This window comes from Melanostigma gelatinosum (genome assembly GCF_949748355.1).
Source record: "Melanostigma gelatinosum genome assembly, chromosome: 13".
Lineage (NCBI taxonomy): Eukaryota > Metazoa > Chordata > Actinopteri > Perciformes > Zoarcidae > Melanostigma > Melanostigma gelatinosum.
Window position 1 is genome coordinate 7537921 of NC_136646.1, and position 22742 is coordinate 7560662.

The following is a 22742-nucleotide window of genomic DNA, read 5'->3' on the forward strand; positions in this document are numbered from 1 at the left end:
TTCCCTCCCTTTCAGCTCTTGAAGCTAACGCATTGGCTGGGCTACAGGCGTCTGGTTGCCAAATAGGTGGGCCCTACTCGCGCTTGGCAAAGGCTCAAGCAATGGTCGGGGAAAAGAACGCGGAGAGGACGAGAGACGGCGAGCGAGAAACGGAGAGAGAGAGAGAGTTGGAGAGAAAAGGGAAAAAAAGAAGCAGCACTCGGCTCTGCCAGCGGTCGCATGCGCTCGTCCAACATTGATTCGGCTCTCTATTTTTTCTGTTTTTTTTTTTCCTTCTCGTCCTCCCTTCTCTGGGCTCTGCTCTCGCTGGCCCCCCCATCTGTGCACGCACGCACGCGCGTGTGTGTGTGTGTGAGAGAGTGTGTGTGTGCGTGAGTCTTGTGCCGCCGCGGCCCAGGGATCAGAACAGACACCACCACCACTTACACTTTGCCAAGGATTTTTTTTTTTTTGTTCAAGGTTCTTTTTTTCCTTTTTTTGGGGGGGAAGCACAAAGGACAGTTTACAAGTGCATCTATCCCCGTTGTTGATTTTATAAAAAAAATTCTCATATTAACATTGCTTTTTTTATTAGACAATATTTGTACTTTTTCTTTGGTGTTTTTTTTGCTGGCTGTGGTCTTCCTTAAACTCTTGTTTTTGGTGTTTTTTTAACTTTGGCCCACTGTTTTTAGTGAGCAGCATATTCTGCTAATTATTATTATTTTTTTACAACCCCCCTCCCTCATCTACTAACTTTCCACAGCCTGCCAAACCAGCGTTTGCTTTACATTGGGGAGCGCGGGAGGAAAGAAGAAGAAAAAAAAAGAAAAAAACTGGTGCAGGAGATTTTTTTTCACTTTAAACGCTGTGCCAAATTTATGATGAGAGTGCAAAATGGTAACTACCAGGCCGTCTGTCTTCCTCTAGCACACTGTGGTTTTCTGTGGTGATTTCTGTCTGCTTTCAGTTTGTTGTGGAAATGTGAGTCTGGTTGGAGCTCCCCCTTTGCATGCATAGCAGCGAGAGATAGGACATGGTATGGCTGATCTCTTAGCTGCACATTTCAACAGCGGTCTCGTGGCGGCAAAGCTTGGCGGCGGTGAGCGACCGGTGTGTGGCAACCCTGGCACGGGAGCGCTGTGGCGAGATCTGGGCTTTGTTGCCCAGAGATATGTAGTGAAGGTATTACGGTGCGGCGGAACAACTTTTTTCTTCTTCTTCTTCTTCTTCTTCTTCTTCTTGCAGCAGAAAACAGGGAGCGCAACTTGGCTCAGCTTTTCTGTTGCCTTTGGATTATAATTTGTGCTTTTGTTGTTTGTTGTCTTGAATGTTTTGGTGTTTATTTATGAAAAAGGAGGCTTTTCATTTTACATTTAAGATTTCTTGTATATTGCTGCATATTTATTGATATTTTTTTATTATAGGTAGTAATATTTCTACATTTTTTATATTTATTTGAATTGCCTTTTAATTTTTTTGTTGTTGATATTTTAGTATATTGTAATTAACATGTCATTTTCCAACAATATAATCACTATTTTCATATATTGTGTTACATTTTCCCAATTAGTCTTTTGCCTCTTTTTCTATTTAATATTGTCTCAATGTTTTCACAGCTTTATTGGAGTGATTTTCAAATTAAAAGCCTTGTTTCCAGCCTCCTAACAACACATGTCTTTCTCTCTCTCTCTCTCTCTCTCTCTCTCTCTCTCTCTCTCTCCTCTCTCCCTCTCTCCCTCTCTCCCCCCCATCAGGATGAATTTCATCCCTTCATCGAGGCCCTCCTCCCCCATGTCCGTGCCTTCTCCTACACCTGGTTCAACCTGCAGGCCCGCAAGCGCAAGTACTTCAAGAAGCACGAGAAGAGGATGACCAAGGACGAGGAGCGCGCGGTGAAGGACGAGCTGCTCGGCGAGAAGCCGGAGATCAAGCAGAAGTGGGCCTCGCGCCTGCTGGCCAAGCTCCGCAAGGACATCCGGCCGGAGTTCCGAGAGGACTTTGTGCTCACCATCACGGGGAAGAAGCCCCCCTGCTGCGTGCTGTCCAACCCCGACCAGAAGGGCAAGATCCGCCGCATCGACTGCCTCCGCCAGGCCGACAAGGTGTGGCGGCTGGACCTGGTGATGGTCATCCTGTTCAAGGGCAGCCCCCTGGAGAGCACGGATGGCGAGCGGCTGATCAAGTCGCCCCAGTGCTCCAACCACGGCCTGTGCGTGCAGCCGCACCACATCGGAGTGGCGGTCAAGGAGCTGGACCTCTACCTGGCCTACTTCGTCCACTCACCAGGTACGTGTGTTACCGTGCACCCTACCCACGCCGCAAACACACACGTCCCCTGGAGACTTTGTCCGTTGATACGCACACACACGCACACACACACACACACACACACACACACACACACAGACACACACACGCGGGTCGGTCGGTGTGCTACGTGTCCCACACACTTTGGCATGCGAGTCACAGATTAGACCCTTGTCCCTTCCCCCCCCTTCACAAAGAACCAGTGCCAGGCTTTTGATGGGCGCCGTCAGGGCAGCGATAACGTGACATTTAACGTGACAGTCTGCGCAGGATCATCTTTAAAAATAAATAAATAAATAGACTACAGTTTCTATCTGGTTTCAAAGATATTCTGAGATTTTGGCACCCGGGCTGAAAACCTTTGTTTGCCTCAAGATCTGTTTGCGTTGGTACATTTGTTCAAGTATTTGTGTGCAAATTTGTCCAAATCCAAATGTGCATGTTTTCTGGTGACATGGGTAAACAAAAGCATCTGCGAGCCTGTTTATCTGTGTGTGTGTGCATGCGTGTGTAAACGTGTATGTGTGTGTGTGTGTGTATCATGTGTTTGGTATCCATGTGTGTGTTATTGTGAGATTGGTGTGTATCTATGGCAAGTGTGTGTGTGTGTGTGTGTGGTGGTCTGGAGTTCAGTGACAGCTGGCTCGGTCCCAGGTAGTTTAGGGGGCAGCGAGAGTCTGCAGCCTCGGCCTCTCCACACACACACGCACACACACACACACACACACACACACAGTTGAGACCTTTTCGTCTGCGGCGGCGCGGTTTTTGTTTATGAGATGTTTTGCTTTTCCATATTCGGCACACGTGTTTCCTGCTGTGGCCTTAAAGTTAAAATAGAGGCGGCGAAAATATTCCTGTGTCATGTGGACACAAAGCTGCCGAGGGCACGTTGGCACCGTCGATCGGAAAGGTGGGAATATTTCTGTTTGTTAGGAAACAAATAGATATTAACACTCACATTTAATTTCCTACTTAAGTTATGATTTTCTATTACCAAATAGCAACACTAAATTAAAATAATAATATTAAATAATTAACTGTGTTTTGGTTTTTTTGCAACAAAAAAAAGGAAAGAAACTCTTCTGATATAAAACAAAAATATAATATTTAGTCACTTTAAGCTACTAAAATTCAATATGAATTATTATTCATTGCCTAAAAATCCACTTAAATAGTTGTTGGAGGTGTGCAGTGTGTCATGTGGTTCTGTTTTATATAAATAATTAAGAGGTGGCTTTTAATCCAGTGAACCAGCTGTTGACGGTGTATCGGGGGTGCTGTGTGTCGGGCAAACAGTGGCTCTCATGTGTAGCTGTTCAGTGTGATTATTTTTAATCATATTTACACAACACGAATCCCTCAATTGTGCTCATTTACAATAGAAACAAATAGAACGTGCAAATATATGTTTTGCCTCTTTTCACCGCGAAGCTGCTCGACAGCAGCCGGTCTGTGTCCGGTGTCAGCAGGCAGAGTCAGGTGTGTTGTCCTGGGTCTCCAGCTACAGGACCTCAGTACTTTTTCCCATGTGATGTAACCCCCCCCCCCCCCCCCCCAGGAGCCTCCCCTTCCCGTCCCACAATGCGCCGTGGCAAAAAAACGCGGCTCAGATTAGCTCCCCGCGCGGCGGCCTGGTGCCCCTCGGAGTAAAGCCTCCATTTCTTTTCTTCTTTTTCTTGTCCGCTGTGTGCCAGAATCCAGCAGCCGCTCGCCCCCCCAACGCGAACGCTGCACTGGCCTTCATCCGACTGACGTTTGTGCTTCTTCTTTTGCACATATGTGAGCATTCTTACACGAGTCTGTTTCAAAATATGTTTTTCCCAGTCGAGAGTCGTCTGTAAGCGTGTTTTTTTAAATGAAAAAAAAGGCTTGTGGTCCGCCGTAAATGAAGTCGCGCTTTGGAGACGACATCAGGAACGAACCGAGAATAAGCAACAGAAAGGTGCTCTTGTTTAAAGCTGCTCTGTGTGGCGGGAGGCAGTGTGGGGTTAACCAGAGTTTACAGAAGGGCAGACGCTGGCTCTAACCTTTGGGGGGTGGCAGCGTTACAGCTTTATTCTTAGCTCCCCTTTTCCAGGGTGTCTGTGTCTTTGGCGGAAGCTGTCGGTCGCCAGCCGATGGTTGGACCGCGGCCGCCTCGCCCCCCCCCCCCCACTGTTCCCGCTGCGCCGCTTCAGTTCTCTCTCTCTCTCTCTCTCGTCCTTGCTGATGTCACCGTCGCCAGCTGCAAGGGGCATGATTGACAGGAGATCCCCCCCCCCCCCACTCCCCTGTTTCTGCTTCCTCCACAGTACAGTATGTGTCTCTGCTTTTATCCAATTATAGACTCGGGGCCCCGGGACCACTCACAGCCACTCGGCTCTGATCTGCGCTCCCGCTCTGCAGCTGCGAAAGCGAGGTCCCAAAACCGAAAATGTTGTTTGGACAGATACCTGGCCGCACACACACACACACACACACACACACACACACACACACACACACACACACACACACACACACACACACACACACACACACACACACACACACACACACACACAGATCACTTTATCATTTTCGATGACGACGGTAATGGTTCAGGATGTGATGGAGATAAGAGAGAGAGAGGTGTGGGGGAGTTTGATCACACGTCTGTCCTAAACTAAAGTCCGGCTCGGCAGTTGGCTGCCGCGACCCCTCCTCCACCTAGAGACCCCCAGATCGGGTCGTGTTTTTCGAGAAGTGTGCTCCGTATTTTTCCTAGACGGCTGCGTTTTTTTTGTTTGTTTTACCAGTAGTCCCGACATCACAATCGGCCGTCAGAATATCTTTTTTTTTAATGAACAAAGACGGGAGTCGACGGGGAGGCTTCCAATCCATCAAACGCACATCTCATCTGGTTCGCCCAATATCCTGAGCTCCTAAAGGGAGGTGCCGTTATCAGATGCAGTCCCGTAATGAAGAGGAGACCAAACAGGTTTTAATATAAGATCACACCAGCAGGGAGGTGATGTCCTCCCGTCAGTGTTTTGCAGTCGGAAGAAAAGAGACAATCGTAATGATTAAAAAAAGAAGAAGAAAAGTAAAAGCTCTGGCACCGGGGTCCGTAACCCGGGCCGACGAGAGGGAGCGCAGGCACCGAGGGAGCTGCATGCATCCGGTGTGTGTGTGTGTGTGTAAAAACAGGTCCGATACTTGTCAACAGAAAACGTTCTTACGCCTTTTGTTGTCGTTTGAAAAAGAATGCGTCTGGTAAAGTTTGACGGGACAGCGTCAGTCATTTTACACAACCTCCAGTGTTTCCAGTTGTTATTTTTCTGTGTGTGTCGTAGACGGAGGGAAAGAGAAGAGAAAAGCGGAGTGTGTGAGGAACCGCTGGTCATCAGATTATTTCAGTATGATCTGAAGCTTCCAAATGAATGTGGTGAAAGAGGGCCGAGCCGCTACGCTGACCTTTACTTCTCTCTCAGCTCTGCACCTCTATAGGTCCGACCGCTGAGCAGCTCTCGATAGCAGGCCAAGCCGCTCCCCACTCGCTCTAATTACCCAGTTTAGTGAATAATACTGGGAGAGATGCACAAAAGACAGAGTATATGATTGAATTAAATCTAATTTGAAACAACGGTCAGGTCTGAGCTCTGCGAATAGAAGAAGGGCCTCGTACCAGAAAGTGCCCATTGTGGGCGACATGGATTAGCTTTATTTCCCAATTTCACTGTACAGTGATTTTTAATTATTTTGTGTAATTAAGGTTAATAAATAAACGCGGTGGTGTCTCTTTAGCAATTTAGCAGCTCAGCTCAGTTCACCTTTTTTGTTGTTATGCTGACATTTAAGAAAGAGAAATGTATTTGATTCTCATTTGCTTAATTATACGCATTACACCATGAATGAATACAGCAAACGCACGCAGGAAAATCGAAATGCATTGATTTGAATGTGTTCCTGGATGGATTTTCTCCGACAAAACAGGAGCACATTTTCCCTCCGGTTCCTTTGTGCGTTTGTATTTTTTTGGTCCGGTTTCAGCGTGCAAATTAGCATGACCAGGTCCTCGTCTCTCTCTGTACAGGCGCCAGGCCAGAAATCCGTCCGTCCCTTAAAAACATACGCATCTCAGGCGAGAGAGAGAGAGAGAGAGAGAGAGAGAGAGAGAGAGAGAGAGAGAATCTCTTTTACTGGACCGGTCCGACCCCGCACCTCGGTCCGGTGGAGCAGAGCGCAGAGGGAGGCTGCCCTGTAATTGCTCTTCCCATAGGAGGGAAAAAACAAAAACGGGCCGGATCCCCGTCCCCCTCGTCCCCCCTCCTTGTGGCTTTTTCTGTTTCATTTAAAAAAATGTCTCAAATTAAAACAAAACATTCATACACAAAAAATCCTCTCACATTGAAAATCAAATCCTTGAAATGAACGCTAATAATGAAAACCTTTTTTCAAATGTGTTCGCCTTATTGTCTCATTTGATGGTAATAAATGTCAGTCAGTGCTGCTGGAGTGATACTGAGCGCTGATATAAAGTGGAGAATGGGGATGATGCAGAATGCCACGGCGGAAACAAAGAGAGGGGGGGGGGGGGCACAGATTCAGGCTGGTGGGGCTGGTTGGCAGCGCTCGGCACCCGGAGCTGCAGCTCCGTTTAGGAAGTGCCAGCTTTTTTCAAACCGACACAGTCTCTGCCAACTTCTCTCCTTCTGATCCTTTTCTTTCTCTCATTTTAACATTTTCTTTCCACCCCTTCCCCCTCCCTCATATATCCCCATTTTACGCTTAACACCTCGTCCCCTCTGCTCGTCCCCTTGCGCCCCTTACATCCACTCCTATGGATTGTTTTAAATTTTTCGCCCGGAAAAAGCGAGCTTCATTCCGAGTTGTGTGGAGCCGCGTTGGAATGAAACGGCTATCGTTTTACCAGATCGCTGTTCTTTCTTTTCTTTTTCCTTCAAAATATTTTCCACCGGCTTCTTCTATGAGCAGAGCGAATGCTGTTACTCGGTGTGATGGTGCTGCTCTGGATGCAGGTCCAAAACAAAATGGAGGATGAAGCGCTGCTCCTCTCCAATCCGAGGAGAGAACGATTCCACATGTGGACCCCCCCCCCCCCCCCCAAAAAAGAAATCCTTTCAAATGAACAACGCTGAATGAATTTCTCTTTCTACGTGACTCTAATTTCTGCCCTTTTGTCTTCCGTTTGACGTCTTCTTCGTGGGTTGTTTGTACAGGCAGAGCAGGGTGAAGGTACTGATGGGTTTAACGTGTGCGGGACAAGGCCGAGGTGCTGTGAGTGACGGGAGGAAGCGTTAAATGCCGGGGCGCGGGGGGGGCTTCGGATGGAATTACTCAATAATGATCAAAAAATTAGAGCCATTATTGCGGGAGAGCAAACAGGCCCCTCTGAGTGTGAAAGGCCCCTATTCAGGACCCGGACCAGGAGCAGGACTCCTTTCTTCCCTTTTGCATGGATCCACCCATGACCTCGAGAGCCCCTGCTTTTGTTCCCCTTGAAATAACAAGAGTGAATGTATGGGGTCGGTGGTGGGGGGGGTCCCTGTTCTCAGTGGTGCAACTCTCCTTCCTTTATTCTTTTGCATTGTTTTGTTCTTTACATATTTGATGGTAAACTGAGCTTCTCTGTCTCTCCACCGTTGTGCGTGTGATGTGCTTAAACACATCGCCGTCGTCACTAAAGCTCCACTCCTGGGCGGGTTGTTGACCGGGCGCTGACGTGACCACTTCCATGTTTGCCGGCAAAAATGTTCCAATTAATTGGAAATCAACAGAATAAACGCTCTGACGAGGACAAAGAAGCGTCGAGAGGGATGTACACTTTGAGCGAACCGCTGGAGGGAATAAAGGAGGCGTGTTGAGGAAGACTTGACGGCAATAAGAACCACAACAGCTTCCTGTAGCTTCAGCAAGAAGTCCAGAATTATCTTTGTTTTTCCAGCTGATTTGGACTTTTTCTTTTCTTTCTTCTTCTTTAGCCCCCCCTCTTCACTCAGGTCTCTTCACACGACCTCCGAGGACACTCTTTTGGGGCGGGGCTATGTCCAGCTTTAACAACAACAACAACAGAAAACAGTCACCTGACACGTCCGCCTTGCTTCTCATTATACCCGTCAACTGTCGGGCGCTCAACTCTACCGTCCGACTCATTTGAATTGTTATTGGCAGCTTTGGCGCATACATTTCATAAAAGATAGAAAAACAACCCGTTTTTTCTCTCTCTCTCTCTCTCTCTCTCTCCCCCCCCCCCTCCCTGGTGAGCGGTAGAAATATGGAAAAGATTACGGGGAGAGAAGTTTGTGAAATTGCTCTCGTTTGTTTGGGATTTGTCGATCTGAATAACACATGTCCAACATTACAGATATCTACATTTGGTATGGTTATGTCCTGGGGGGGGGAATGTTGTAGACTTAAACCTCACAAAGAAGCGATCACGCTCCAGCGTGTAAATGGGTAGCATAGTGTTGCCATGGCCACCTCTCCTGGGTGACATCCAGGCGGTGTCGGCGGCACCCCGTTTCCGTGGGGGGGGGGGGGCAACAGGAGCACCGAGCTCTGCCACAGGAATCCGCTCCGTAGAGGGCATCGCAGCCCGGTAAACAAAGTGCCGTCACAGCTAGCCGCTACGTGCTAACTGTAAGTCAATGGGTTTTTCATATTTCAAACTAGTCGTCTGTGTTTCTTTGAGGAAAAAAGAAGGATGTTCGATTTCCTTTGCGTGTCGATATACTCGTCCTGGATGTATACGTACATATATATATATTGGACGTGGACCAAGTGAGTCATATAAAAAAGTCAAATTGTAGCTTTAGAGCCGATATTGAAGTTATTCTCACATTTTGTCGGGCTTAGTTCAGTCCAGGGGGCTTACGCTGGAGTGTTATCCTCTAAGCTAAGAAGTCGCTCAGATATAATTCATCATTTACAGAGCAGGGCAGCCTGTGAGATCAAACATTAGATCCCCGCTGAATACAATATAACCTGTTTGTAAAATCAGTTTCCTCTTCGAATGTTTGTCTGCTTTTCTCACGACCTTCTTTAAAACCCTGATAGGTAGAAACGCATTAAAGTGCTGACCCTCTCGTTAGACACAACCCGCACTCGCACATGTGATGAAGGTGATGTGGAAGGAAGTAGCTCACGTTTGACGTTACATTGGCGTTGTATGAAGTCCTTTATTCCCTTTGTCTGCTCCTTTTGACTAATAGGAGGACAGTCCGTCCTGCTACATAGTGTTGGTCCACACATGGAGGTCAAACTTCCTGTTTTTAACAATCGATAGAAATCCAAACATACTTATTTGGGATTTTGCAAGAGTGGAGCTACGTAACAAGTCCTGAGAGCACCACACAGATATAGAGCATAACAGTTTGTTGTAGCCCCAAACAGAGGTAATGCTCAGTCCAACCGTCTTCTGAAACGCGTCATCAGCTCACACTGAATGTGAATATTACGCGTGAATAAGATACGCCTTTTTTTCCGGAATGAGGTTGATTTTTTCCGAGCTTTAAAGGCATCGACCTATCGCGTTGTGCTGCTCTGGGTCAACAGGACCTCTGCCTGCAAAACCCTTTTTATTGAAGAAGTTCTGCAACTGTTGCAAATTTGCCGGTCATCTACCGTTACGAAGCAAAATATTCAAAGCGTAGCGTTTCGTATTTACGTTTATCCATCAGGCTCCTCCCCCCCCCTGCATCCACCTGTAGCCTCTGATTGTTTCCCATAAAGCAGGGCAGTGATTTGTTATCGTCACTCCCCAATCCCGCTCAGTGCGGTCTATAAAGGTGTGCTATGGGAAAGGGCGAGGTCACAGCACTCTGTATCCGCATACGAATACAATCGTTGCTCGCGAGCTGGCCGACTGAAATTGTTATCGTCCATAAACACGAGCCTGCATCCCCTTCCTGTTTTATTTTTCAAATGCAGTCTGCTTTTTTTCCCCCCTCCGCAAAGATTAAGCCTGCGTCCCCATGCGGCTTCTCTTCAAGTCCACAATGCAGGAGCGGAGCGTGTGAAGTCTGCTTTTTAGGTGTTTTGCTCGCCTCCGCGCGTCCGCTCATGTGCGCCTCGGAAGCAGGCCGAGCGACAACAAACGCGGTTTGCAGCGGAGCACATGAGCGTTCTCTCCGGACTCACCCGGGCACCTGAACCCCCGACCCCCCCGTCACACCTGGTGCCTGACGAGGTGTGGAGGCGAGGAGACGCGACCACTTTTAGGACGCAAACGTGCCACAATTACACGCATGCTCTGATGTGACCCAGCCATCCTGCTGCAGGCCTCGGAGGGAAGGTGAACCGGGCCTCAACTCGGCCCCCCTCGCTGGTCCTCGACTCGCAATCTGTCGCTCAGAAATCATCTGCAATTTATTTTGAAATCGGGAAGTTGTAGGGTCTGAATTTTCCGATGAATACCTCTTAGGTGTTTTACTCTCTCTGGTCTCCCAGCAGCAGCAGCAGCAGCGATGGAGCTGATCTACTCTGCTATTTGCCCTTTGTGTGGTAACGTCTGATCGGTGTATTATTAGATGCGGGACCACCCGGCTTCTGCCCCCCACTTGAGTTTCCATTCTTCTGCCCGCTCGTCTTCAATGCTAAGGCTCTCCTCCAGCAACCCAAACGTACAGGGGGAGCGCACCAAGAATACATGTACAGAGAGAGAGAGAGAGACACAGAGAGAGAGACACAGAGAGAGACACAGAGAGAGAGACACAGAGAGAGAGAGAGAGAGAGAGAGAGAGAGGCATGGTCCCTGCGAGTGCGTTCTGCTTCAGCGGAATGGTGATAGAGAAGGTAATCCAAGCGCCCGTGTTTATTTTAAGAGCCGATGATCTAGAGATGGCCATTAAAAGCAGAGGGCAAACAATTTAAGAGCGGTAAATCTGAACGGAGGAGTGTGTTGTGGGCGGACGCGGAGGGAAGGAGGGAGGATAGGGGCCCACACTGTCCCGCTCTCTCCCTCTGTTAAGAAAAAAACACTGGAGATGACAGTGAATTAGAGCAATCTGGCCTTCATTCTGCGGTTAGATTTTTATCTGCGGTTTTGGCCCTGAGAGCATCTCTGATCCGCTCTTTCTTTCTTTTTTTCCCCCCTTTTATTGTTTCTGTTCTTTTCATCCGAGTTCACTTTCCCCTCTGGCCTGGCTGTAAAAACGGGCCCTAACGAGATACCATTCACTCCGAAAAGCATCGGGAATGGTCCCATTATCCCCACTACCTACATCCAAAGGGGGTTTCCCTCCATCACGGCCTAAAAACACAGGCTAATGTGATTACTCCAAGGCCAGGGTTTCTGTTTGTGATACAATTCGTTTTTTCCCCACTCTGATGGACCGTAAGATTTCGTCTTTCAAACGACACAGTCCTGGCAGATACATGGGGAGAGCCTGATGGTGAGGGACACGATCATCCCAGTGAACTAAAGATGGCTGACGCTGCTGCTGTTTCACAGTTTTTCATCAAACTCCGTGGCCAGTCAACATGATCACTTCTGTTGAGTTGTGCTTTCAAGATGCCCACCTCATTCACATCAGTGAACCCCAACCAGGGCTGCCTGTCCCCCAGCTGGTACTGCTGCAGTCAGCTGGAGACGTGCTTCACGGAGAGATAGTGGAGCAGCACATGTTGACAGCACAGCAGATAAGTTGCTTAAGAGTTAGCTAAAAGTAGCATACAGGTTAGCCAAAGGAATGGCTGCACAAATACAATAACTAATTGATAAATGTTAAAATAGCTAGTAATTGACAAACAGTTGAAATAGTTACGATATAGCTACAATTAATGGATAAATGGTTGTAATATATGGTGATATAGAAGTATTTGAGCACAGCTTACAGTGCTGTGTGGTACTTCTTACAAAAAGGTTGTGAACCACTGCTCTACATCTTCATCTTTTTGCCAAATGGTTTTGTTTGGCATTGTAGCATTGATTTCGTGTTTTTTTTATATTTGGGAGCTTCACTGTGCTTTCCTGAAGCTGCTGTCCCAGTGAGACACATTCGATATGTTACCCGAAACCCAACTTACAAAAAGAACAACCTGTGCTGACAACCTCAGCTCTCGCCCGTCTCCCTTTCACTGGGCTTTAGATGTGTGATGAAGTAATCGCGACATATTTTATACGCTAATGCAAAACAAACAGAGCTAAATTACACACATTCTTCCCCCACACTGATTCGTGGAAGTTGTTAACCAAATAAAGCTCCCATTTCTCTTTCTGTCTTTCCATCTCACTCGTGCTCTCTGTCCTGGCTAAAACCCTTCACTGGAATAGCCTCAAGCACAGAGCCTCTTTTGTGGTCAGGCTTTTCTATTTGTTTCCAATTTTTTTTTCCCTACAAGGTGTTTGTGAAAAAGAACAGGATTTTCTCTCCTGGCCTTAGGTCCCTCCATCGCTCCACGGCTGCCTGTCTGGCTTTTCTTTGTCCAGGTCTGCTCTGGTAAACAGCCGTGTCCTACACACACTGTTTATCACACTCCAGGATGAAACTTTGCTGATTTTATTTTGGAAACGCTCACAGGTTTTTCTTGGAAGATATTCAACTGTTACTTTGGCTTCTTTCGTTCCGAGCGCCTGTTTGTTTTCTCTCTTTATGTAGGTGAACCACTGAGCCGACGTGCTAGCTGCACTGGATGCTATGCTATGCTAGGACATAGCCTATGTAGCTTTTGAAAACATAAACTACATTTTCTGTCCATGCTAAGTTGAATTCACAAGCAATAAAAAGCACCTGTCTCACTCCTGCTACAGCCTTACTTGGTCTTGAACGATCACTAGCTAATGGTGGCTAATGTTAGCACACTTTATGCTGCTTGGTGCACATTTCTGCAGTCGGTCCGCTGCCATGAAAAAGATCCACTGCCCCACATTCAGCCGGTGTGCCTGACATCGGAGCCTGGACTGAAACGCGGTCCTGGACTAGTCGGGTTTACGAGCTTTCATGAAGGTGATTGAGAGATGGAGCAAGTATTTCCAGTTACTGACCAAGCCTTCAGTCGAGGCTGATCGATAAGCAACCATCAATGCCAATGTGTCGTTAAAAGCAAATATATCAGCGCTATAACAGACCTAGTGGTGTACCATGAGAAATATGAAATGGATATCAAGCATTTCTGCCACACAACATTTGGTTGATTTCTTTCTTCAAATCAACCAACCCACAAATTGTAAAATAAGACCATCAAACAAGCCAAGCAAATTAGGCTCCTCTTCCTATGTCACATGCAGGCTCGTTAAAATATACCGCCCCCCCATCGGAGTATCTCCACCCACGGCTTAAGAACTACCTTTGCACAGGTGCGCCATATTTTTCTCTCAAGCCAATCAGAGCAGACCAGGCTTTTTTTTTCAGGAAAGGGTTCTTAAAGAGACAGGCGCTAAAATGGAGCGTTTCAGACACAGAGATAATACAGGTAAGTTCTGGCAGACAGTGTGGAAAAAATACTGTGCTTAAGGAACATTTAAGCATGTAAACATGTTCTAGTAGGCACCCAAAGTACAAGTATGGACCTGAAGATGACTTTGATGTGTTCCCTTTAAACAAATGTAAAAACCACTGTGCTGTAAAGTACACATGTACCGACATCGCCTGGTCCAGTCTAAATTTGAAGGCCGCACGTGTACAATCTGTGCCTGTCGAGTGAGGCTTTGCGGTACGTATGATGTACTGTGCATGTGTCCATGCAGGGAATAATATTACTCTGGTTAACTAAGCCATTTAAAAAAAAAAGATAATTTTCTTTTAGCTCTGACAGAAGGGTGCACACGCAAAGACGCACGCACACACCCCCTCACTCAGGCGGACATGTGTTCCACGCAGCCTGTCATTACAGAAGCCCTGATGTGGTCTCCGGGTGGCACCGAAGGCCTCTTATTATTGTCGATTTTATGACAACTTTCACTCTCTTGCTCTGCGCCTCCCCCCCACCCCCCTCCCCCTTTTCTCTCTCTCATGCATGCCCCCGATCCCTGCCTCCATTCCTCCCTCTCCCGCCTCGTCCAAACCCACATCCATTTCTCTTCTCGCTGTTGCAACGGGGACGCCTGTTTGTTTTTAGTGTGTAACCCATCCTGACACACATCCCCAGGGCAAAAGGGTGGATATATATGTGTTTTTTTCTTCTTCTTTTTTTCGAGAGATGGGGGGGGGGGTTCAGTGCAGTAGACAGTTTGTTCTCCGCTTGCAGAGGTACGAACTGGGAGATGGAGCCGGTCCAGCCGTTGTTCCAAGCTGTTGTCGACTGGCTGACAGTTATTGTTTTCTTTGGTTTATTGAATAATCGGGTTGGTAACTGCAGGGTAACCCCCCCCCCCGGATGCGTGCGCCCCCGCGTATGTTCATATGTCGAGTAACTTGTTAACTAGTTCACAGAACATTCCCCTCTCTGCCCTCGCCCCTCCACCCCCCCCACTCACCCGTCAGCCCCACTGTTGTGCTTCGAGGATTTATGACGGTACGGTTTGTTTATCGTAGGTCGTAATTTATTATTCCACTGGCGGAAGTTGAATAAACCGGGGCCGAGCCAAGGCCCCGCCCCCTCAGGCATACAGTAAGCGGTGATCGGGTTCACGTAGGCGTAACAGAGAGCTCTCTGTTAGAGCAGCACTCTAACGTACACATATGAGAATGTTTAAAACTTTAACTGTGTGTTTACGGCTTCCAGGAGACACTGATTAAAGGCGAGGGGTGTCAGATGATTCAGTAAAAGAAATGGAGAGTTGTGCACGAGGAGACACACACACACACACACACACACCAGGATGATTTGCATATCTGCACCTTTAATTAACGAGATGTTTGGGAGTCAAGGCCCTGCTGCGGTGCTCGGTAAATGAGTGAAGCGAGTCACCCGGGGACGGCAACAGGTAAATCCTGTTCAGATCAGCCCCAAGGTGCCGCTTGTTCCTTAATTTGGCTAGAAGCACTCTCCCCCTCCCTCCCTCCCTCCCTCTCACCCTAATCACCTCCGCGCCGCATCCTAATCTTCTGCATGCACCGTTTCCTTGTTTCCTAACTTGCCACACTTTCTCTCTCCTTATCTTTGTCTACCTTCTCCTCACCTTTTTAAAACGCCTTTAAACCCGAGGGAGCCGTCATCCCTCGTGTCGCTAATCGCCCCGCCGGGTCAGTCGAGGTGACGGATGTGGAGCAGTAGGGCAAGGTGACAGCGACACTGTTGTGTCAACATGCAGCGACCGGCTCTGCCCGTAAAGTCAATGGGCCTCAATCACCAGCCGCTATAGAGAAGACACGTCTTCTTAAAACACACAGAGATTCTGACATTCACCAGCGTTTGAATGTTTGTTTGTCTTATTCATTCTTATTGTTCTTGGGGAAGAACAGAATCTATGCACGCTCAAGAGCCCACTTATACACATTTGAGTGCTGACATTTTTGAAAAAATATTTACAGTTTACAAAATATTTTACAAAGCATTTTGTTTTCTTTTTTTGTGTTATTTAGTAAACTTGACGCACATCTGGCATTCACTTCCTTTATTTTTTTTTATGTTGGATTATTATTATTATCATTATTAACAGTGATAATACTAGAAATAATTTATTTCGGTCCTTATTGACAATTTCTCAACAAAGACTGCACATAGAAATAGGAAAATAACACCAAATTAAATTAAAGGGGAAATTGCTAATCTAACCCTTTAACTACAAGGTTTTCAAAAACAAACAGAATTAATGTTTCTTAAAGAATAATAATCATGCCGTGTTCAGGCATCTGAACATATTTGGTTAAAGAGCATTTGATTCAGCTCCACACGTAGTATGAACTGATGCGGGTGCCGTTGGAGTGAGATGGAATCCGGCTCTTCCTCATTTACCCCCCCCGACCAGGCCGTTAGCGATAGTCTGTGATTAGCACCTCTAACTTTGTTAGCTCCTACTTTCATTTTCTTTGGAAGCCCCGTGACTTCCCCTGCTAGCATTGCGTAAGAGCAACAAGGATGCAGCCCACATGGGTCACTGCAGTGACTCAGAACAGCCAACTGATTCATTGTATTTGTTGATAATAAGGGAAGCAGGAATAACATAATAACTTATTGGATTTATTTCCAATAGAGGACCTCAAACTGTAGATGTTCATTGACTTTCTGAAACAAAACAATGCCGATGCTAACGATGATCATATTTGACGGCGGCAGCTGCAGCGCGGCCTGTGTTTGTCATGACTTGTGCCCGTAGAAACCAGCCAAGCACCGATAGGATTGGAGCGTTCCCTCCCGATCCATCTGTGCTCCTGGTGTGAGTATGACTTACAGTAGCGTGGAGGGTGTCCTGAGGTCAGGGGAGCTGAAAATCACAAAGACATGTGGAATGCTGAGAGTCGGCCAATACAAACAGGCAGGCCTGGCTCTCCGTCCGTGCAGAGCTCACCACCGCTAGGCCCGGGAGCAACCACAGGCTGCCAGAAGTGGGTTTTTTTACGGTTAGAAAGTATCCAAAACAAAACGCAGGTTCTGAGATAGCCTACCGTCAGCTCATCCAGTGCAAATAGCTAACATTTAAATAGGTTATGAATTTTTAGAATGGATCACATGACAGCTGTATGTCAAGTACAAAAGGTCGTTTGTAGTGAGAGAATTGCTCTTTAACTGCTGGATGAATAATGAGCTAACACATATCAACTTAGAATGTGACATATCGATGTTGTTTCTGCTGCACAAAGGTGGCCTGAAAAGATGTATTGTAGCTATTGCCGGGCAGAACGTAACCAACGGCTATCGGTCTCGCGACTATTTAGCCTCTGGGAGCACCAGCCAATACTTCCGGGGTTCCATAGTAGCCAGCGGATAATGGATATCCTGGCCAAGATGTCTTCTTTCGTACGCTGGTCATTGTTTACAATCTGATGAGCAACTTGAGACGCAAATATGGAGGTAAAAGGACGTCTAAGACCAGATTTTGTCACAATTAGCCACCTAGCCGAGCTAATATGAAGCTAAATCGTCATCAGGCGATAATTAATGGGTTCCAAGATTGTTTTCTGCCTCTTTTTTCCTCCACTGCAAAGCCTGCTTAAACATGATTGGTCGATACTTCTTGGAAATATGAGCGCTTCCGCTACCAACATCTTGTCGCGGTGCGTAAAGATTCTGCATTTATATGCAAATATCTGTTTATAGGGAATACTTCAAGGGTTAACTTAACCCCACCAAATCACATGAAATTCACTTGAACTGGAGATGACGGTATTTGATTCTATGCTGAGCTCGGCCGGATGCCTTTATAGCAGAACTAGTTTAGCCGTTCCTTTCCTCCATATTCTGTTCCTACCCTTTTAAAGTTAGGTGGAATCACTAACGACCAACCTGTCAGTTCGTCAAAATGGATATTTCGCTATGAGTGGGGGGGGGGGGGGGGGAGAAAGTAAGTTTAGCTTTAGCTAAGGCTAGCTGTTGCTTTCTCACCAGCTAGCTTCCACAGAGTGCATTCCCTTCTGCACTGGGATGTGCTGGCTGATTTTGGCAAGCTGATGACAAGCTGCAGCTGATGAACCGATGACTCATCGTGACAGGCAACTATTGAAAACAGCTGAACTGGGTGTTACGCTGTCTTCCATATGGCTACGCGCTCGAATGTGTGCGTTGTGTGCATACATGGCAAAAAAAAGGAAACCAGAACATTTTTAAGTTTTTCAAGATGGTTCCATGAAAGGTTACAGGCTACACCTCTGCCTTCGCCCACAAAGTCCAAAGGTTTGCATTTTGAAACAAAACCAGACTTCACGGGGAGCTGACTGGATTTTTCTCCCCCCCCCCCCCCCAACATTTTCTAATCAAAACCACCATAAGCTTCACCCACAGAGGGACGATCCATGAGGCTCAGTTTCCTCTCCCCGGCACACATCCATAACAATAGAGGGCATTTTGGTCCAGCAGAACTCAGTTGGCTGCATCAAAATGAAGGGTGCAGTTAGGGTTTCACTTACAGAGTAAGAGAAGGAGAGAGGGGGGAGAGAGAGAGAGGCAAAGAGAGAAAACAAACACACAGGGATTGTTGAATTATGGGTAAAGACAGCTGAGGCTAACCAGGTTTGGTTTCCACAGTGCAGTGGGGGTGGGGGGGATTTATTGAAAAACAAAAAGTCTATGACTCAGTCCTGCTCTCAAAGAGTCTCTCAGGCCGTCAACTTTCTCTCCCGAGAAATTCAAAGAAAACACATGCAGTTGAATATAAAGGGGAACACCTTCAAAAACATAAAACCCCAGGGTTCAATATGGTCACGAAAATGTTCCACGTATCCTCACTGTTAATGCCAAAAAGAGAGAAGGGGGGGGGGGGGGGGGGAGAGTGAACGAGAGGAGGGATCTGTCCTCACATTTGCTATCAATTTAGGGCACTGAAAATAAGCACCAGGTTTCACTGGAGCCGACTAGAACACCAGGAATGTTTTTCCATATAAAACCAAGGGAGGGAGGGATCGAGAGAAATTGGGGCTGAGAAGAGTGAGAAAAAAGAGAGATATATGGCTAAGAAAAGGGGTTTGAAAAAAAGTGTGAGACAAGCAAAGAAAAAGCTCGAAGAGGACGATTGCGGTTTGAGAATAGCACCTTGGGTCCAGATGTGGAACTGTCTGCTGCAGTTTTGACAGCTCATGGGGGCAAAAGTGAAGCACTTTGTGAGTCATGGTGACCTGTTGTGAAGGACAGACAGGCAGCCAGATTATTGAACCCTGAAGGGAGTCTGATATTCGGTGTGTGATTACGTGGGTGAAGGGTTGAAGGTGGCGCACACACACTAATGGAGATTTCTACAATTGTGGACAAACTACAAACACCCACATTCAGACATTACAGCCCTTTTTTTCAACAAGCTCTACCCAACCGCAGTTCCATTTGTGTCAGTGGGCTAGGTGGATACCGGAGACCCCCAGAGGGATCTGAGTAGGCACTAGCGGATGAAGGTTATCTTTCGAGAATCAATACTTCTAAATCTGGGCAGCAACATGTTCCCATTTGTGCTTGTGACATAGTTTAAACAGATGTAGCCAGTGTTGAAGTTCCGCTTTTATTTGCTTCCCCAGCAAGAGGTTTAGAAAATGCTGTAGTTTAGTGATTCCCCAGGGGGAGGGGGTAGCCTACTTCTGTAGATGTCAGAGGTTAGGTGGAATGTTTGTAGGGAAGCTCGGCTAATTAGAATAATAATTTGATTAAGAAATGATATACCCACATATTGAGTCAGGTGTAAAAACAAAACCATACGTTGCGATTGAAAGGGTCAAAACTTGTTCGCGAACAAGTAGGAAAGTCAAAATAATTAACTACCATAGTTTGAAAAAGTTAGCTAAACATAACAGATAAACAGTTGAACTAGTTAGTTAAAAGTAACTGATGAACAGGTGAAATAGTTTGCTAAAAGTAACGGATGAACAGGTGAAATAGTTAGCTAAACGTAACAGATAAACAGGTGAAATAGTTTGCTAAAAGTAACGGATGAACAGGTGAAATAGTTAGCTAAACGTAACAGATATACAGATGAAATAGTTAGCTAAACGTAACAGATAAACAGATGAAATAGTTAGCTAAAAGTAACGGATAAACAGTTGAGATAGTTAGTTAAAAGTAACAGATAAACAGTTGAACTAGTTAGTTAAAAGTAACTGATGAACAGGTGAAATAGTTTGCTAAAAGTAACTGATGAACAGGTGAAATAGTTAGCTAAACGTAACAGATATACAGATGAAATAGTTAGCTAAACGTAACAGATATACAGATGAAATAGTTAGCTAAAAGTAACGGATAAACAGTTGAGATAGTTAGTTAAAAGTAACGGATAAACAGGTGAGATAGTTAGTTAAAAGTAACGGATAAACAGGTGAGATAGTTAGTTAAAAGTAACGGATAAACAGGTGAGATAGTTAGCTAAAAGTAACGGATGAACAGGTAAAATAGTTAGCTAAAAGTAACGGATAAACAGTTGAGATAGTTAACTAAAAGTAATTAATCAATCAAAAGTCAAGCTCCTGCCACTCCAAGGAAATAGTACGAGCACAAGCTTTGACAGTTAAATTGAATGAAAGAAAATATCCCGTTTAAAATCCATTCAAATGAAGACATCTGGAACGTGACTAGCAGTGTGTTGATGAAGGGGGTACTTCATCCGACAGGCTGTGGGGCTACATCAAACAAAACTATGTTGACTGACGTTGGTACACATAAACAGTTTTGTGAACTCTACAAAGGCCAATTGATACACAGCCGGTTAGGAGTTTGTATACATGAGGTTGTGGGACACAGTGGTCGTCTTTCACAGCGAGTTGGACTCCAGCGACAGTCTTAAGTCGAGTGGTTGACCCCCCCCAACAAAGCTCCTTCACCCAGCTCTTCCCACCAACAAAGTGCTGCTCTTATGCTGATAGAAACAGTTGAAAAAGACTAGAAACAAGGAGGGAGTTAAAGAGAAAGAAAGCGGAGAGGGGAAGAAAAGGGGGGTAAGAGACAGACCAGATGTGTCTTTTGTTTAGATTTGAACGGAGCGGAAAGGAAGGGTGTAGGAGTTAGGAGGCGAGCTCACAAGGAAGAAAAAGAGAGAGGGAAAGCAAGTGGGAGTGAGTGGATTTTTCTTTCTTTTTTTCTTTTCGAAGGGTGGACTGTAATGAAACCAAAGCATTCATAGCCGAGAGCCTGTATGTGGGCAGAGGGGGCTGAGCCATACAGTATGTGATTACCTACCAGCAAAACCACATTCATTATACTAATTGCCACAATGGTCCCGGCGGTTGGGGGGCTGAAAAGGGGGCGACGGCGAGAGGGAGCTGCATTGTTAACATTTGTTAGGCTCATTGACTCCAGAATTCATGGTGTCTGTCGTTACAGGTCGCCAGGGATGTTCTCCACGGAGAAACGGATAATCCCGAGGTCTTAGCCGAAGACCTGTTTCCGTCCAAATCTCTTGAAGCCTACATCGGCATTCCGGGCCCCCGCGAGGTCAATCCATGCGCGGCAACATGTGGATCACCTCGCACTGTGACGAGCATGTGCGCGTTTAGCATGTGTTATGCATTCGGGGCCCTGCAAAAGCAGCAAGACATTAACCAAAACAGAGCCGAAAGGGGGCCAAGGTTTGAACGATTGAGAGACGAAGGCCTTTCCTGCATTTTGCTGCACAAAATAGCCGGGCTTCCAGCAGCTTGTGTCAATATTTCACTTTCTGTGCATGTGTGTGTGTGTGTGTGTGTGTGTGCCCAGTGTGTGCAGAGAGCTCACGAGCAGACGACTGGTGCGACAGTTAGAACATGTGCGATGGTGAGCACACTCGCACAGCTCAATCTGTCGAGTGTGTCGAGCCCCAAAGGGGAACGTTGCCAGTTGTGATCACCAATATGGCCAGCAGTTGTTTGTGAAAATGTGCAGCACATTGCTGATTTATCTTGCGTGCCTTCACAGGAAATGAAGGACTAAGTGACTGAAACCCCCCCCCCCCCCCTTCCTCAACCGGACCGGTCTCATAACCGGTCCGGTTGCGATACCATCACTACGACCACGTATTGTCGAGAACAGCTCTCACCCCTTCCCTTTTTTTTTTCTTCTGCTCGGCTCTTTGTATCAAAGTAATGATCTGCATCATGTGTTTTTACTCTTTGGCTGGAGAACCGGTGCTTTTCAAATGAACTGCGAGCAGGGACACAGCCTGGTGGGTGGTTGGCAGGGCCTCTCCTTCTCTTTATCTATCGTTCAGTGGTGAAAGAAATACTCAAAGCCATTACTTAAGTGAAAGAACGAATGTGTAAAAATAAATAAATCCTGCTTTTAAGATCCTATAAAAGTACGAAAGTATTATCAACTTAATATGCTTTTAAGTATTCAAAGTAAAAGTGCTAATTCTGCAGTGAAATGCCCCCTGGGACTAGTATTATCATATATGGCAGTGTTAGATTGTGAATACTGATGACATCAATGTGTAAACAGCATGTTATTGTTATAGCCGCTAGAGGTGGAGCTAGTTTTATATTATATATTAGGTAGTTTAGTCCACTGGTTCCGAGGGCAGGGTATTATTACTCGATACCTTTTAAGATATCAGCTGAAATAACCCGGTACCAAGTAGTATCAAGACTCCTCCAGTCAAATGACGCCTGCAGTCCATCCTTTTTGGGCCCAGATCTGTAAAAAATTAGGACTATTTGTATTGTTTTGCTGACAGCCAATCACTGAAAGCGTTCTTCAGTTTAATGCGACGTGTGATTGGCCCACTGACGCAGCTAGAACAGCTAAACAGCTAAACAGCTGCAACAGTGCTTCCAGTCACACGATGGGTCTCGAATTAAGTACTCTCTTGGCATCTGCATCACTTTAAGGGTCCCCCCCCCCCCCTGTAGCAGTTATTAGTTACTGCTCTCTGAAACAGGACAGACCTAGAAAGAGTCGGTGTCTGCCGCCTGCTGACTCAGCCAAAGCAAATGAGCAATGTGCCCTCAGTCTCTTGGTGGAAGTGTGTGCTACTGTTGTAGGAG

The 22742-nt window shown here is 46.4% G+C and overlaps 1 protein-coding gene across 4 annotated transcripts in view; it reads left to right on the plus strand.

Annotated features, from left to right (window-relative positions):
* Positions 1-22742, plus strand: part of nfixb (nuclear factor I/Xb) — a 140227-nt gene that overhangs the window by 43649 nt on the left and 73836 nt on the right. For all 4 annotated transcript variants that reach the window (XM_079282046.1, XM_079282047.1, XM_079282048.1 and 1 more), the window contains one exon: positions 1737-2268. In XM_079282046.1, the coding sequence (XP_079138172.1) occupies positions 1737-2268 (532 nt within the window). The remainder of the gene's footprint in view (positions 1-1736; positions 2269-22742) is intronic.